The following is a 17,996-nucleotide window of genomic DNA, read 5'->3' as shown; positions in this document are numbered from 1 at the left end:
AAATCATAAGTACAAACATCCAGCAACTATATGAAAAAGTGTTCAACATTTCTAGCCATCAGAAAATTAAAAATCCAGACTACACTGAGATTTCATCTCACTCCATTTCAAGTGGCAATTATCAAGAATAAAAATAACAAATTCTGCCAAGTATGTGGAGTAAAAGGAACTCTTATATCTATTGGTGGCAATATACATTAGTGTGGATATTATGGAAATCAGTGAAGAAGTTCCTCAAAAGACAAAGCATGTAAACACCATATGATGCATCTATACAACTCCTGGGTATTAAAAACAAACAAACAAACAAACAAAAAACCTCCTGGGATTTACCAAAAAAAAATAACAACAACAACAAAAAAACAAACTAAAGTCAGAAAGTTATAAAGGTACATTCAAACATGTTTACTGGCAGCACAATTCACAATAGCCAAGTTATGAAGCTAGCCTAGGTTTCATCCATATAATACACATATTTGAATTTTATTCAGCCATAAAGAAAAATGAAGGCATGTAATTTGCAGGAAAATAAATAAAAATGGGGAGCATCATTTTAAGCAAAAGTCAAGGGCCATATGTTTTTCTTCTATGTGACAGCTAGACAGACAAAAGCAAAAAGAAAAAAAAATCTCATGAATATAGAAGGTGACCAGAGGGATAAAGAAACGGGGTCAGGGGGAAAAATGAGGAAAGTGCAAGAGGAGGTAGTGGTGATTAAAATTGATGAGATTTTGTTATATGCATCTATTAATAAACCAAAATGAAACCCTTATTCTGTATAATTATTACTCACCAATACAAAATAAGCAAACAAAAACTACATTGAAGGCTAGTGTGGTGGTGCGTGTATGTAATCCCAGTGACTCAGAAGGCTGAGGCAGGAGGGTTGCAAGTTCAAGGCTAGTCTCAGTAACTTAGCAAGGCTCTAATCAACTTAGTGAGACCCTATCTCAAAATTAAAAACAAAAAAACACTGGGGATGTTGCTCAGTGGTTAAGCACCTCCAGATTCATCTCTGGTACCTAAACAACAACAACAAACTACATCAAGATTTCTTTTCACTCCACTAGAATAGCAATCATAAGAAGAATATTAATAATAAATGCTTGTGAGAAAGGGAAAAAGAAATCCTTATACATTCTTGGTGGGAATGTAAATTACTACAGCCCCAATGGAAATCAGCATGTACATTCCTAAAAACATTAAAAATTAAAGTACTGTATGGTTCAGTGATACCATTCCTTGGTATTAATCCGAAACAATTTATTTCAGCATACTTTAGAGATACATGAATACCCATGCTTATTGTAGCACATTTTACAGCACCCAAGTTATGGAATGAACCCAGATGCCCATCAAAAGATAAATTGGTAAGGAAAACATGGTGTATAGATAGTGGAGTTTTATTCAGCCATAAAGAAGAATGAAATTATGTCATTTGCAGGGAAATAGATGGAACTGGAGACGATTATGTTAAGTGAAATAAGCCAAACTCAGAAAACTGACAAGTGTCATATGTTTTCTCTCATATGTGGAAGGAAGCCAAAGGGGAAAAAAAAGAAGAAAAGTGATGTGATGAAAGTAGAATGAAGACTGTTAGGGCAAAGAAAGTCTATTGGGGAAGGGAGGAGTGGAGGGTAAATGTAATTATTGGAGAGTGAAATTGATCAAATTTTTTTCTCTCTCTATATATATGTACAAATAGCCACAATAAAACCCAGTTTTCTGTATATAATGTAGCAATAAAATAAATTAAAATATTTTTAAATATATATTGTTCTGATCATGTATCTCAATGGTAGATATTATGTAGCATATGTCCTGGGTTTAATCCTCAGTACCTTAAAAAAAAATTCCAGGTTGTACCATATATTACAACTTATGTAGATAATTAAAATCCTTATACATTACTTGTGGAAATGTAAACTGATACAACTGCATTAAAATATTTTGCATTATACAGCTAAGATTAAAATGTTTAAAAGCAAATGCTCTGTGTATGAACAATTGTGCCACTAGATATTTTCCTTAGAGAACATTTACACATGTACACCAAGAGATATTTAAAAACATTCATTATAGTTTTGTTTCTCTAAGCATTATTGCTTCTAAATCTGAAGCACTGTAAGGGAACTTCAAAGCTCAGAGGAATACATATATTTATTTATGTGGTGGAATATCTTACAGCAATAAAAATAAAAGTACTACATTAACACATATCTACATGATTGATTTTCACAGGAATAACTTTGAGTAAAAGAAACAAAGCACAAAACCCCCATAAAATAGTATTCCATTTATTTAAAGTTCAAAAACAGGCAAAAATAAAGTATTATTTAGGTTTGCATTCATCAGTTGGAAAGATACATTTTTAAAATAATGGAAGGAAATGATTATCACTGAAAATAATATAGTGGTTACCTCTGATGAGGGATTGGTACCTGGATGCTTCAGGAAGTCTGAACAATAAATGTCTTGTTCTCAATATTAATGAATACATGTAGGTCTATGCTATCATTATTCATTTAACTGTAGATACATGCTTTATTTGCTCTTCTTAAAAACTTGAATGCTCATCCAAATGGAGAATGTTCCTCCTAAACACCTAAATAAAGGATTTCCCTCCCAGGCATCCAACAATGAAGAATACCCAGATAAAATTTTGGAACCTCAACCAAAGAAACAGAAGGTTCAGAAACTGAAATAACTTGCCCCTCTGACTGAAACTGAAACCATTTACTCCTACGACCAGAAGCTGCCAGAGAGATGGTGAAGCATAAAAGGGCTTCTTTACTCATGTCTGGCAGCATTGGAGGTAGAGATGAGTCACTTTTGATCCCACTCTTGACACAATATAATGACAATCAATCCAAACTCAGAAACTGTGAAAGTAAAAAGACTTTATTTGGTCTCACAGAAATTGAAATTTGGGAGACAAATATCACATAGCTCTGAGTGAGAGTTCCAAGGAAAGCAATAAAAGTGGGAGCTTCTATGTGTTATTGGATATTGAGAAGGAACAGGAGCTACATGACTGATAGAAGATAAATAAAATAATTTACACACAGAATGGAGATCTCCATAATAGTCTGGTAACTTTTTGATATATATCTTTTGCCACTGGGTACAATATAATTGTTCACTTCTTCTTGTCATTCTAGATGCCTATGGTCAAAGTAGGGAAGAGACCAAGGTTCATGTTCCTAGGCAGCAGTTTAAATTGTGTATAAGTCTTGGTTTCTTAATGGTCCCTTCAACTCCATTTTTAAAAGTTCTTTTAATGTTGATTTCATCATAATATTCCTTTTATTTTCACAAAAGAAATATTTCTGATAAATCCACAAAATCTGATGTTCATTATTTTTCTCATTTGCAGTGAAAATCCCATTCTCTGGGAACCATCACTTCAATTGTTCCTTCCAATTTGGCCTTGATTTCCTTCACAGAATTCCCTTTTTTCTTTTTCTCCCAGTGTTTCTCTGAAAGGCAAAACCTTCCAATGAGCCAACTTCCCATATCCCTACACAAAGCTGATAGCTGTATTAAGATATCTTTAGAGTTTACGTTTTCCCAATATTCTCTTATCCTTCTTCCTAGGAAAAAACACAAAATGGTGAGAACAGGGCTGGGTAGAGAAACCTAATCAACTGAGCACATATCCCTGTATTCTATAAACTCTTGTGGAATCCCATACAAGAATTATACCAGAAAATAGCATACAGTCTTCATGGAGCCCCATTCATGGACATGGTTAAATATATTACCAAGAATGTGTTGGGCCTCATGGGCTTAAACAGATAATTGATTGTGTTTGAGTCAGTCTGATTTCCTTTTTTGCCCCATGATATTAAACAGTAGTTTCATCAGAACTTTACTCAGCTAGAGGGAAATAAAATAATTTAATCATCCCATGTTGAAGAAACACTATTTGGAGACAAATTCAAGATAATAGCCATGAATTCTGAAGTTTAAAATATTTTTATTAATAAAAAAGTACAATAATAGAACTAAACAAGATTGCTTAGTACCCAAGCACACACCCTGCCTGGATGTCACAACTGGAGAGTCCCATGGAACTAGCACAAAGTAACCTTTAAGTGGCCATGCTAACTGAAGCAATTCTTGAGGATCTTGAGGTCCATGACAAACTTGTACATGAGAGATTGCTCAAAGCCATGCTTCTGGAGCAGGAACTAATATAAAATAGAGGAAAAACAGGGTGTTGCTCTAAAGCACTATAATAAAGAGACAAAAACACAAAAGTTAAAGCTTAATATACTGTTTTATAATTTCTTTAAACAAGTTAACAATGACAAAAGTTCGATCAATCCCTTCACTGCAGGCTCCTTTCCCCAACACAAAAATGAGTCAGTTTCTGGCACTGCTCTCCAGCTGTGACTTCCTGTGAAAAAACAGGGATAAACACCACTAAGGACTCTCTTCACCTTTTTTTCAGGAATACAATGAAAACAGCACTGCATACAACATAGTTATAAAGTAATGTCCAACAAAGCTACTTGTAGTGACCCTAGGAAACATCTATGGAAGTGAAGGAGAGTTTAACAGTTAACAAAATAATATCTCTTCCCCTGACCCCAGCCCACCACAGAAAGTGAAATCAGTGTTTGAAAAACAAAGAAATATCCTGCCACTGATATGAATTTCATCTTTTCCCTGCCCATTCCCACCCTAACCATCCCACCCCTCATCCCTCCTACCTTTACTGTTTACAGTACAGTAAGTGGAGAAAATGTAATTAATGAATATGAACTGAAGGAAAGGTTTTAAGAAACTGCCTTTGTGCTTCTGACAGGGTGTCATGTAATATAGTCCAGGCAGAGTAAGAAAGAGGAAAATATAGCTTTGAAATAATGGAATATACCTATTATATCTATTATGTTTCAAGTCTAGAAACACTTGGTAATCCTACAGTTAGTAACCAAGAAAATATAGGGAAAGTGAGAACAAGAAATAATATTGCTTCTAGTGGCCACTCTTCAATTATCTTTCTTACTGAATCAAATTTAGCTCTTTATCTCCTAGGAGGCCTAATCCTCTCCTTTTCATAGGGTAAATATAGGGTACAATAATTATCATTATAGTAATGTTTATAATACTTAGTTGTTCAGTTAGAGATCTCTCATGATTTTTGCCAACATCTATTAAGAAGAAGCCTCACAACATTCCTGTGAGGTAGATACTTGGATTCCCATTTTGCAGATGGGTTAACTGAGGCACAGAGGTGATGTGACTTGCCTAAGGTCAACCATGTAAGAGACTGGGAAAAATATGGAAGAGAGGCAACTTAGGGTAGCACCTCATTATCAGAGAGCCATATTTAGCTGTGAGAAAAGATAGTGCAGTTTCTTTAAATTGGGCCCACCCAGTTTCTTTTGTGTCCATCTGTCTATAGTACCTCATCAGGGATTAGCACACTATGAAAGATAAATACATTCCCTTGGTTTATTCAAGGTTAGGTCAATTTCCAATGGAATTTCTTTTACTAAAGTACATTAGAAAACTTTCTGGGGACAGGAGAGACCCCAGATTCTTAGAATTCAGATCACAGAAATCTCTAACTCCAGAATGTTGTAGACTACTTTGTTTTAAAGAATTGTTGGAATGCCAAAAATGTTATTATTATCTACATAAGCACTGGGTTTTAGTGATAAAGTTCTTTCTCATTGGTGTCCAGGTTAAGGATTCAGATAATGTTATATGTGTATATACTGGAATTGAACAATTAAGTAAATAGAGGGCAGAAGTTGGGAATCACGTTTTCCACTGTTGGAATGAAAGGCTACAGATAAGGGGCAAAAAGCTAGACTAATTCATGTAGTAATGGATTAGGGTTGCAACATCAATATGAACTCATGTATAGCTAAACAGATATGGATAATTACATCCAGAAATATTTATAGATGTGTATATGCATAGGTTAGTATACACACATATATTTCCTTGCTCTGTCAGCTGAGAAGGCCTCAAAGCAATAGCACTCTAGTAGCAACAAGCATACTTAATGCCCAGATCTAGGTTTCTAATACATTTCTATAGTAAAAGTAACCAGGATTCCTTGATGAAACGGCTGATTATAGTAGTGGGCCTGAAAATATGCAAAATGAGAATGGAACATCTTGCAGTGTCAGAAAGTAAGGACATTCTAAAAAAGTGATGGGCATATGTCAAAAGGACTTGAGAGTCAGCCCAAAAGACCTCCAAATGGCCAAAGTCAGAACAATTTGAGTTACAAAATAAATAAACTAGCATTGGATTACTACATAAAAGTATAAGATAAATATCCAAGTCCATGCTTATATAAATAAATGATTGTATAAATAAATAAATGAAGATAAATCACCCATGCAGAAAAGTTCTAAATAATTTATGTAGATACTTGCTCTAAAGGATGTGGTACATAACTCAACACTCTCTAAATACGGGCTGCACATAGTGACTTCCTTCCAAAAAGTAAAGTATGGAAGGGAAGAAAAAGAGTATATGGGAGAAACCTGACAAATACAATCAATCTCAGCCAGTTCATCGAGGTTGACATCAAAAGTCATAAGTCATGTAAATACCATGTGATGAAAATAGCACTTCACCTTTGTGATCTTTTTTGCCCAAACCCATTATGTCCATCTCTTCATGAGAAAAACATCAGACAGATCCCAATTGAAGAACATACTCTTCAAAACTGCTAAGGCCATTAAAAATGACCTTGAAAGGTAAATCTGAGAAACTGTCACACCAAGAGGAACTTGAGGAGATATGATTATTAAATGTAATATGGTATTCTGAATGGGATGCTGAAACAGAAAGAGGATACGAGGTCAAAACTAAAGAAATCTGAATAAAGTATAAACTTCAGTTAATATTAATGTATTGATATTTTTTCATAGTTGTAGCAAATGTACACTACTAATGTAAGATGTTAGTAATGAGAAAATTAGATGTGTAGTATAGGGAATTCTACTATCTTCACAATTTTTTGGTGAATCTGAAAATGTTCCAAAATGAAAAGTTTATTTAAAAAAGTTTATATGATAAACTTTTTTATTTTTTACCCATAACATACTTCAACTAATCTATCCAACCAGTTCACATTCCTCATATTTCCCCCAAATTTTATAGTCTTAATTATCAAGTTATGTTTAACTGCCAATCTTATACAGATGAAGGAATTCCACTGTAACAAATTCCATGATATTATTCAATTATTAGATAAAGTCATTTCTATATTTCTATATCCTAGACAACTGTCACCCTAACAGTGCTTAGCTGGTATAAGCACATCAAATTCAATTAAACCCCAAATGCTACCCAGGAGAGATACATTTTAGTTCCTTTCCACCTCACTGTCTACCTAGCAAAGTTTTATGTGCTTTGGTGCAGTAACTCTGTTGTGTAGTGTATTTGAATACATTTATTCTATGAAAATTCCTTTCATGAATGTTGACACGTTTCTTAAAGCTTATGTAATTGGAAAGATTTTATTTTATTGAGAAGACAGGGCAATGAGAATAGGGTTAAAAATGCTTCTTGAGTAAAGACAATTAACAAATTCTCTCATTACTTTAAGAAAATTTTTAGAATAAAGTCTTAGGGATGTCAGGGACACCAATATTTGGGATAATAATTTGGTCATCCTAATTAGTGTAACAGTATGTTTGATAGCTTTTGCTTAGAAATAAACCAAATGTCCCAATGCAAATGATCCTGAGGTCTAAAGGGTATATATCAGGTCTGAACTCTGGAAAAGGAGTCCTAGGATCCAAACTGTGGAGAAAATGAATATGCCCTTGGGCTCTATTGTGAAATACTGTACCAACTACTCAATCATAAGCTTAAATCTATGTATGATGACAATCTACCTTTACCAACCTGTTTTACAGCTACAGAGATGTCTCCATGAACATACTGGCTCTAGATATTTCCTAGTGCTTTAGTAATTAATATACAGTTTGGAACTTGCACACCAAAAGTCAGGAAAAAGCCCATATCAAAATAAGAATGATAATAGTAAAAACCTACATGTCATTTTGAAAAATACAAGCAGTCTTAAATTTATGGAGTTTATGGTCTAGAAAGACATTGCAAGTTGAAATGAGGTAAATAAAATCTAGATACTATAAAAGTGCTACAATAGAAAAACTGTGAGCCTAATGTTATATGGCAATGACCACAAGCACATTTTACTACGTCATCAACTATAAATTATTTTTGGGTGGTGTAAAGTTTTTTTTAAGTATAACATATAAAATTGGACAAATATTGCAACCAACCACGAAAAATTGTCTTTAATTTGGTTTAATAATGTGATCCCTGGAAGAATGAGTGTGCAGGTCTATAAGGCCTCAAGGAAACATCTGGAGAAAAAAATCTGACCCGTATTTGTCTTATCTGTAAAATACTAGGGATGGGTAGGACTAGACAGCTAAAAGGATCCCTTCTTGATGCTAGAAATCTGACTTAGAATGAACAGCCTCAGGAGGTAGTAACCTAAAGTATTCAAGCAGGGACTGGTTGAATATCTGCCAAGGAAAAGGGGTTCAATATGAAGATAATCTTTAGGAGAGAGGCTGAGACCAATCCAATTGATACAAAGCCCCCTTCCCCTCATTCTGGGAGAGGAAATATGCTATGTGGAGGTAGATCTGAGGTCCAGGGCCAGGAACAGGGGATTTCATGCCCCAGATAATATCATGAAACAGACTGATTAGGCAACCAAATGTGAATTTTGCAACCTGCTGTAATGGCTAAAAGAAATGGCTTAGGTGGTCATGCAGTTATAAAACATCAAATTGCTTTTTGTATGTCAGTTTTCACAAAAGCCCCTTATATTCCATTCAAAACACAGGAATGAATGCCAGTAATGCTATGAAGTGAACATAATTCCTTTCTTTCAACCTCTCACCTCTGTATAACATGGCCTCAATGTGTGATTTCTCATCATGTATTATACTGAATAGTTGCTTTATGTAAACAAAAGAATAAACAGTACAGTGAAGCCCCTCAAGACACTGTCTCAACAGGCTGGCATTTGAATGAGGTTTGTGATTAACAGCACTTTTAATATTCTATCCAAATTAAAGTCACCTTTTATTTGTTCTCAGGTTTGCCCCAGGTTTGCTTGTTCCTGTCACTGCCCAACATATTTTCCTGGAACACTTTTCTCCCTACTGAACTGAACTGTGCTTTGAATGTTTGTCCAAATCTAACCTAACAAAGAATGTAACTGTGCCACAAAATCTTGAATCTTAAAGGAGCAGGAGGAGAAAGAGGAGAGGACAAGAAGATCCTTTCATTCCTTTTGATGGACTTAAGAAGCACCAGGACTGTCTGAAAACCAAACTGTAAGAAGAAATTGAAATGGATTTATAAAACTTTTAAGTTTGGTGTGAAATTCACCTTATTCACTGAGAAGATGCCCTATACTTAGGACCAAAATTCCTGTAAATCTTACCAGTCCACTATATTGTTATGCCTCCTTCATCTAGGAACTTGAGAAAAGTCATTTTAAGACCCCATCAACTGCCTTTAAGTACTGATTAAAAATACATACGTGTGTATATATACATATACACACACATATATGTACATATATATGGATATGGATAAAAGTTATAGAAAACAAGAGAAAAAATAGAGGGAAAAAGCAGCGTATGTTTGTTCACAGCCTTGAGTTTGATTCCTGTTTTGTTATTGTAGGAAAAATGTCTATTTCAGGGAAGGGGTGTTGGGGCAGGGGCAGCCATGGGTGCCGCACTGGAATTCAACCCATGCGGAGGTTGAAAAAACTGAAGTCTGGATAGTGGAGAGGTGAAGGTGGAATATGAAGAGCCCCATGGGAGACTAGCTATTTTTTTCTCCAGTCTCCACAACCTGGCTCAGTAGGATCCTCCAACCCCATCCCAGAGGCAAGTTGAAGTCAAAGAGGAAGATATGGTCTTGACCTCAGCACACACACAGGAAAGAGACCAGTGCAGCTCCTCTAGTGTGGCCTATGGAGTTCACATGGTATCGTGGCGCCGGCGGTGCAGGGACAGGTGGTCAGAGCGAGAAAAGCTTCGGTTGCAGTCTGTACACCTGAAGGGCTTGATGCCTGTGTGCTTCCGGAAATGGCGGGTGAGCTCATCCGAGCGAGCAAATTTCCAGGAGCAGCCATCCCAGGTGCATTTATAAGGCTTCTCTCCTACAAAGGGAATTTGCCAAAACAATGGGAATCAGAGAGATGCTTGGCTCCTAGAAAGATAACACAATCCATAATTTTTTTAAATCAAAACTTTAGTCAAAAGGCAAGGCAATCACTTTGAAAGCATGCTCTGGTTCACCTTTTTAATTAATTAATTCAACAAACACCTATACTTATCACGTACAACATGATGTTTTGAAATATGTATCGATTGTGGATTGGCTGTTGCATTACCTCACATAAATTTTTTTGTGATGAGAACCCTTAAAATTTACTGCCATCAATTTTCAACAATACAATATGTTTTTATTTACAGAAATCATAAAACAAGGTCAAGATGGTAGGGTGGAAAGCATATAGCCTCTGACTCAATGAGACCCTTTTTTGAATCCTGGCTCTACCACACTAGCTGTGTGAGCTTAAAAAATCACCATTCCCTGGTTGAGTCTCTGTTTTCTCATCTGTAAATGGGAGCAAAAATATCTTACAGTGTTGTTTAAAACATTTTCTCTTTTAATGATAGCTACTAAATAATAAAACTGGGACCCAAACTAGATCTTCATTGATACTTTCCACTGTACTATATGATAGTAACCACATCTTCTCTCTATTACCTCCCACTGAACAGTCTAAAACAGAGCCATACTCAAGAAGAATCTATGACTCAGTAGAAAGGGCCCTCAGCTAAAGCTACAGGCCTTCTTTTGTGTATGGTTAGAAATGAATTTCTAATGCATCAAATGGTATGGGGAGAGGGCTCAGGTGAAAATTCCTGAAATACCTCTATGTTTAGAGTCTTTTGGTTGCATTTGGGATATATATATATATATATATATATATATATATATATATATATATATATATATATATATATATATATAATGTGCTCAGGATAGAAAGCCAAATGAAAAAAAAAAGAAGTATAAAAACATTAACATAGTTATGTCTCCATTATATGTATAGGTCACACGCTACATACACATTTGTATACTCAGAATAAAGGCAATACCAACACCTATACACTTAAATGTAAATTATTAAAGAAATTGTTAACAGTGAGGATGAGAGCTGGTGGGAAGAGTATTTTTTCTTTTTTAAAATATCTTTTTGTACTGTCTGAATGTTTTAAAATCATGGTGTATCTTATAAAAATTTAATAAAAAAGTGAAGGAGCTATGTGAGTACAAATACATACTCATTATGGTTAAGTCTGGGTTTGTGATTATGGTAATATTTGCTTTCTTCTGAATGTATTTTGCTGTCCTATCTGCTACAATGAGCATGTATTATTTTATAATCAGAAACAAGTGATAACATGAACACATTGTTTTAAAATTCTGTTTTTCAATGCTTCTCCTTCCTTTCTATTTCTCCTCATAAATTTTCCAGGACATTTGCATTTTTGCTACTTTAAATTTTGGTGGCAACCCGATATGCACATACTGTTTTTCAATTTACTGTTTACAATCTACTAACTCCCCCAAGTGTTTACTAATTAACTTTATAGCTTTCATATAATGGACAACAGAATGCATCCGTCCTACCTCACAGCTTTGGACTATACCCAGGCAATCATTTTGATGATTGAAATTGTCAGTTACTAATTATTTCAATATGCAGAATTTTGTTAGCAACTAAGAAAAATGAAATAGAGCTATATGTATTGAGACCAAAAGATGACCAATGAAATATTATCAAATGAAAAGAAAAAGCTACTGAATAACCACACACACACACACACACACACACACACACCAGACAAAGGGAAAATATGTGGAAAGCTATACAGAAAGTATTTAGAGCAGGAAAGAGAATGAAATTTCAAAGGGTATAGAATATGTAAACGTGATTTTCACTTTTTATTCTATATAATTTTGTACATCTACACACCTTCAAACTGCCTCATTGTTACCTATACATATTTTTGTGATCTCTCAAGAATTTCCCTTGAGAATTCCTATCTTCACTACATCTAAATGAAGAAAATTTGAATTGTAAAGCAGTGACACCCTGTGGCAATTGGGATCATTGCTAGAACACACAAGGTATAGGAATTTTCCTATTTCAAAAGCATTACCTTTTATTATCATTGAACAAGCTCCTATTTGAGCTAATTTCATATGACACAACCCAAAACCTCCATCAATTTATTATGTGAATTGAAGAACAAAACATATAGGGAAAATTAATTCATAATTAAAAGCTCACACACAATGTGACAAAGATAGTGTGGTGTAAGTTCCAAGAATAGATATTATAACCTCTGGTCTAGTGTTAAGGCATTAAAATGGAAGGGTAAGTTTCATATGAGTGATGAAGAAGACAAAAAGCAACCCAATCAGCTGGGGGCAAGCTCTGGTAAGGCAGTGCAGTGAATGGTAATATAAGGTCAGTGATCCTGGAGCATGAGGCATCTTTTCAGAAGCACTATAAGATGAACCCTATTATAAAAGCCAGGCCAAAAATCTTGGGGAGTAAAAAGGAATTTGGGCTTAAGTATAAAAAGCAGTAATATAACATAGAAAGTATGCAATCTGTACTGCATACAGGCTGTAATCAAGATGTATTGACTATACAGAATTTTAAATTTTAAAATAATAATAAAATAGGCTGAGTTGGTCAGCTTTTTGTGGGTGGGGGTACTGGGGATTGAACTCAGGGGCATTTAACCACTGAGCCACATCCCCAACCCTGTATGGTATTTTATTTAGAGATCCTCCTGTCTCAGCCTCCTGAGCTGCTAGGATTACAGGCGTGCATCACTATGCCCAGCTGGTCTGCTTTTATTATTACCATGCACCAATTTTAAACCATGTCCATGACATTCCTCTCCCCACTAGGAGATAGAGCTCCGACTATCTTCTCCTTTTGGTAAAGCACTTCATGAAGGCAATAGGGTATATATTGGGGTAACACTGAAGATTTTTTTAAACTTAAGGGTTACTTATTCAAAGTTGTATGTTAAAATTATCTAGCCATGATATGTAATGAATAAGAGGCTACTGACACAAAGTAAGTGATCAAATTGTTGAAAAGATAAAGAAATCAAGAATGAATGTAAGAAAAAAACCTATGGGGGTGCAGTGGGACTGGAGGAAAGAATATTAATAATGGCTAAAAGTTATCAAGTGTTTACTATAGTCAGATTCTAAGAGATTTACACTATACTGTTTCCAGATAAGGAAACAGGTAAAGAAAGGTGAAATAACTTTTGGCAATTAGTAGGAGACTAAGATGTCAAATATGACAGTGTAGTTTACAATACATGCTCTTAGCCATTATACTTGCATCCCCCAATGAAAAAATTATTCAAAACAAGAAAGAAATAATAGAGCTTTAAGAAAAATGTCTAAGTATATAAGAGAATATTAAGATTCAATGATAAACCAGGCGCAGTGGCACAAACCTATAATCCCAGCGTCTTGGGGAGCTGAGGCAGGAGGATTGGAAGTTCAAAGTAGGCTCAGCAATTTAGGCCCTAAGCAATTTAGCAAGGCCCTGTCTCTAAATAAAATATTTAAAAGGGCTGGAGATGTGGCTAAGTGATTAAGTGCCCCTGGGTTCAATTCCCAGTACCAAAAAAAAAAAAAAAAAAAAAAAAACAATGATAAGTTTTGACTCTGAGTGAATGAGTTATGCTATTATTTAAAAAATGGGACTTGAAGGTATGTTTAATGGGACCTGTTGTATTTGTATTTCCTCCTTTACATGAGTGCAAGCTTAGAGATGAGGGTTTCACTGCATGCAAGAAGGGTCTCTGAGATTCTTGGATCTCTTCTAAAAGAATTTCTACCAAAAACAGGGATATTATTCTTAGGATTTATAGCAATGAGCTGAAATCAATCCTGCCCTCTTCTCTCTCCCCTTTGTAGAATACAGGTGCTCTACTGAGCTGCATCCACAGCCCTTTTTATTTTTAATTTTGAGACAGGGTCTCACTAAATTGCTGAGGATGGCCTTGAATTTGTGATTCTTCTGCCTCAGCCTCCCAATTTGCTAGGATTACAGGTACTATTGTGCCCGGATTCACATGGTTAACTTTGTGTGTGTGTGTGTGTGTGTGTGTGGTGCTGGGGTTTGAGTGCATGCAAGACAAGCACTCTACCAAATGAGCTATATCCCCAATCTACATGGTTAACTTTTTAATGGCAAATCCAGGGAAATTTGATTCTCCACCATTGCTTTTTCCATTCCATACTATAGTTTCTCCACATATAAAATTAATCCTTAAGTTAGTGATGCTTAGTCTTGACTGAAAATGGGGAGCTTTAAAAAGAATTAGGCATTTCTGCAACTGCCTTAGTCTCAAGGAACATGTAGAATAGTAGCAATAGAGAAAAGGATACCTAGTAAGTTTTCATTTCAAGGAAGTTTTCCTGCTTACTAGCTGTGTGATTGTTGACAAACTACCCATCTTTGTAACTGGCACTTCCATCTACCCAATCAGCCCAAACAGAAAACTGAGTCATCAGAGTCCCCTCAATCATCATGTATATATATCATTTTCTGTACCTCCACTGCCAACATCCTAATCAGACTGTCCTCATTTTTGGCCTAGGTTGCTACCTTAGCCTCTTAAATGGTCTCCCTCCCTTCCACTCTTGCACCTCAATGCTTCCCCTACCCACCATCATACTCAGTATGCTCTAGCTGTGCTGGACTTCTGTCAGTTATGTTAAAAATGCAAGCTTATTCCCATCTTGCAGATTTTGTACTCCATCTAGTTAAGAACACTCTTTCCTCAGTTTTTTTTTTGTATAGTTGACCCCTTCTCAGATTGATTATGTTATTTCCCAACTTAAAAATCCTTCCTACCAACAAATTAAATAGGGTATTCTTATGTTGATAATTGGGAGAGGATACTGCTTAGGCTTAAGGAAGACTTTCATGATCAGAAGACATTTAAACTGAGATATGACAGATAAGAAGTGTCATAGATGAAACTTGTCAGAGGCCACATTCCACAGGGCCTTTTAGGATATTGTAAGGAATTTGGATTTCATTCAGAGTATGATGGAAAGTATTTTAAGCAGAAGCAGTTATATGGTTTGATTTACATTTAATCTAAACAGAACAAAAACATATGAAAATCCTCTGACTACTGTATGAAGAATGAATTGTAGTGAGAAAAGCATTAAGGCAGGAAGATTAGTTAGGCTACTACTACATTAGTCCAGGGAAGGAGATGAATTAACAAATTGCCACCTCATTCCCCAAAATGGCTAACCCTATTGTGACTCAAGTTGTTAGGGCAAATTAAATTGCTTCTGAGAAGTGCCTTCAAGATTACCCTTGAGATTATATATCCATGGAAAGATTGCGTGTTAATTCTTGGGATCTTCTAGAAGGGTAAACACTAGGATACATTGAAATTTAGGCCATAGGGTTGCAGATAAAATAGTCAGATAGGGTCATCCAGTTCAACCCCTTCATTTTACAGCTGAAGAAACCCTGGATAGTCGGAGAGGTAGGATTAGAACTCAGGCATTCTATACCCCCTGTTTATTGTTTTTGCCTCGATAACTTCAAGGGGAACAATTTTAAGGATTAAAGAGGAATATGTGAACAGATGTGATCTGATGTATTGTTGAGTGTAGAAGAATGAATTGAAATTGGGAAAGGTCATCTGAACCCTACTATCTAAATAAATCTACGATATATACATGCTAAAACCATACCACATTGCCTCTCATTAAATGAATTTATTCAACTGCCTTCAGATCTGCTTTATAGCTTTATAACTATCTAGAAAATACAGTTCAGAGACCCAAACCCATGGATCTATCTTAACTCACACAGAAACAACTAAGAAGCATGTGCCAAAATGCTATGAAATAGAAAGTACACAGCACCCTTTGATATATTGTTGCCAAAAACTTAATGTAAATCTGATTAATCTTCCAGGTATAGTTATCAGCTTGTAGGAATTATGGGGAACAAGGAATAATTTAAAATGACTGATGTAACCAGAGAAACTTAGAACATGGAAACATTGGATTAGACTAATGACCTGGGCTCTTCAACAAATAAAACAGAAGAGGAAGAACAATTAAAGAATTAAAAGATAACTAAGAGAAATATTAACTAAATTCAATTAATGACCGCATTTAGATATTGATTTGAACAACCTTTTAAAAATAGTTATTAGATATTTAGGGGAAACTTGATATTGAGAAATTTTATGTGCTAATGTTATTGTGCTTATTTTAAGTGTCTGTTAAAAACATATTCTGAAGTATTTATGGCTGAAATTGCAGGATGTTTGGAATTTGTTTTCAAACAATATAATGGGCTGGGTGTGGTAATGCACACCTATAATCCCAGTGGCTCAGGAGGCTGAGGCAGGAGGATCACAAATTCAAAACCAGTCTCAGCAAAAGTGTCGCGCTGAGCAACTCAGTGAGACCCTGTCTCTAAATAAAATACAAGATAGGGCTGGGTATGTGGGTCAGTGGCCGAGTGCCCCTGAGTTCAATCCCTGGTATCCCCCCAAAAGTAAAATAAAATAATATAATGGGAAATGGGAGAGTCAGTGGGAGTATAGAAGGAACAAGATTGTCCATGTAAATTAATGAAATTCTTAAAGTTGGATGAAGGGTACATTGAAGTCTAATAAACTATTCTGCCTTTTCATGTTGAAAATTTAGATTTAAATACTTAATATCATATATATAGTCAGTGGAGTTAGCATCCACCTGCTGAAGAAGCAAACAAAAACATCAATAAATAAAAATAGTACCATGCAATCTGAAGATATAGTCACTAAGGCTCTGGGCTCTTCTATATGAATTCTAACACAGCAAATAAAACACAATAGATAGAGGGCATCTTCTTTGTTCAAGGTGTCTAAGTCTCAATTCTGAGCTGGAGGTTGCTGAGAGCAGTCATTAAGGCAAAGTACACAAAATGATCAGACATTCTGTGTCTGGATTCTGGGCAGGTTTCTTTCAATTGCTAATGTTATAAAATTATTAAAAAATTTTTGAACTAGATGTCAACATTCAAAATCTAAGACATTTTAGCCAGGTGTGGTGGTGCACACCTGTAATCTCAGAGGCTTGGAAGGCTGAGGCAGGAGGATTGTGAGTTCAAAGCCAGCCTCAGCAACTTAGTAAAGCCCTAAGTAATTCAATGAGACCTGTCTCTAAATAAAATACAAAAAAGGGCTGAGGATGTGGCTCAGTGGTAAAGCACCTGTGGATTCACTTCCCAGTACCCCCCCCCCAAAACAACAACAACAACAACAACAAAAACTCACCAACAACTAAGATACTTCAAATAAAAAACCTTGATTTAAACTTAGGAGATTTCCTAATACTCAGTTGGAGTAGGGTGGCAACTGTCCTTCAAATGAAGCAGGAGTCCCCTTTGACATAATCCTTACCCAGTCTGCTTTAATTATTTAGGTGCATTTTTCTTCAGATGTAAACAAAGATAAATTATAGGTTAGTGTACAGAGCTGAGCTCCAAAAGCCTTCTTTAATATCACTAAGTTTAAATTGCTTTTGTGCTTTTCCATGCTCATTAAAATTTTGGGGACCCTAGTCACACAGGAGGTAATAATGTTTTAGCTGCCTTAATCTTTGCTTCAGTGTTATGGCTTCTTAATTAGAAAGACCCATGGGTGCTCACCAGGAATGACGACCACTCATAAGAAACCAGGTTTCATGTTTTGCTAGTCTCGTTTTATAAATATTGTCATAGAACATGAATGAGACATGGAGGTTAAAACCATGAGTTGGGCCTGTCCATGAATATTAATGAATCCATCTCTTTTTAAAATATTTTTTTTTAGTTGTCA

General features: G+C 35.4%; 1 protein-coding gene across 5 annotated transcripts in view; it reads right to left on the bottom strand.

Annotated features, from left to right (window-relative positions):
- Window positions 1-3,973: 3,973 nt before the first annotated feature.
- KLF8 (KLF transcription factor 8) overlaps window positions 3,974-17,996 on the bottom strand; it is a gene marked incomplete at its 3' end in the record, with an annotated part of 42,996 nt that continues 28,973 nt past the window's right edge. For 2 of the 5 annotated variants that reach the window (XM_081277261.1, XM_081277260.1), the window contains one exon: window positions 4,726-10,195. In XM_081277261.1, the coding sequence (XP_081133387.1) occupies window positions 10,014-10,195 (182 nt within the window). Of the gene's footprint in view, window positions 4,403-4,724; window positions 10,196-17,996 lie in introns of those variants that run through there. The other 3 variants (XR_014019989.1, XR_014019990.1, XM_081277262.1) reach the window with 3 other exon arrangements.

This window comes from Spermophilus citellus (assembly GCF_964194105.1).
Source record: "Spermophilus citellus genome assembly, chromosome: X".
NCBI classification, from domain to species: domain Eukaryota; kingdom Metazoa; phylum Chordata; class Mammalia; order Rodentia; family Sciuridae; genus Spermophilus; species Spermophilus citellus.
The sequence above is the reverse complement of the archived record's forward strand: the minus strand, read 5'-3'. Positions and strand labels throughout refer to the sequence as shown.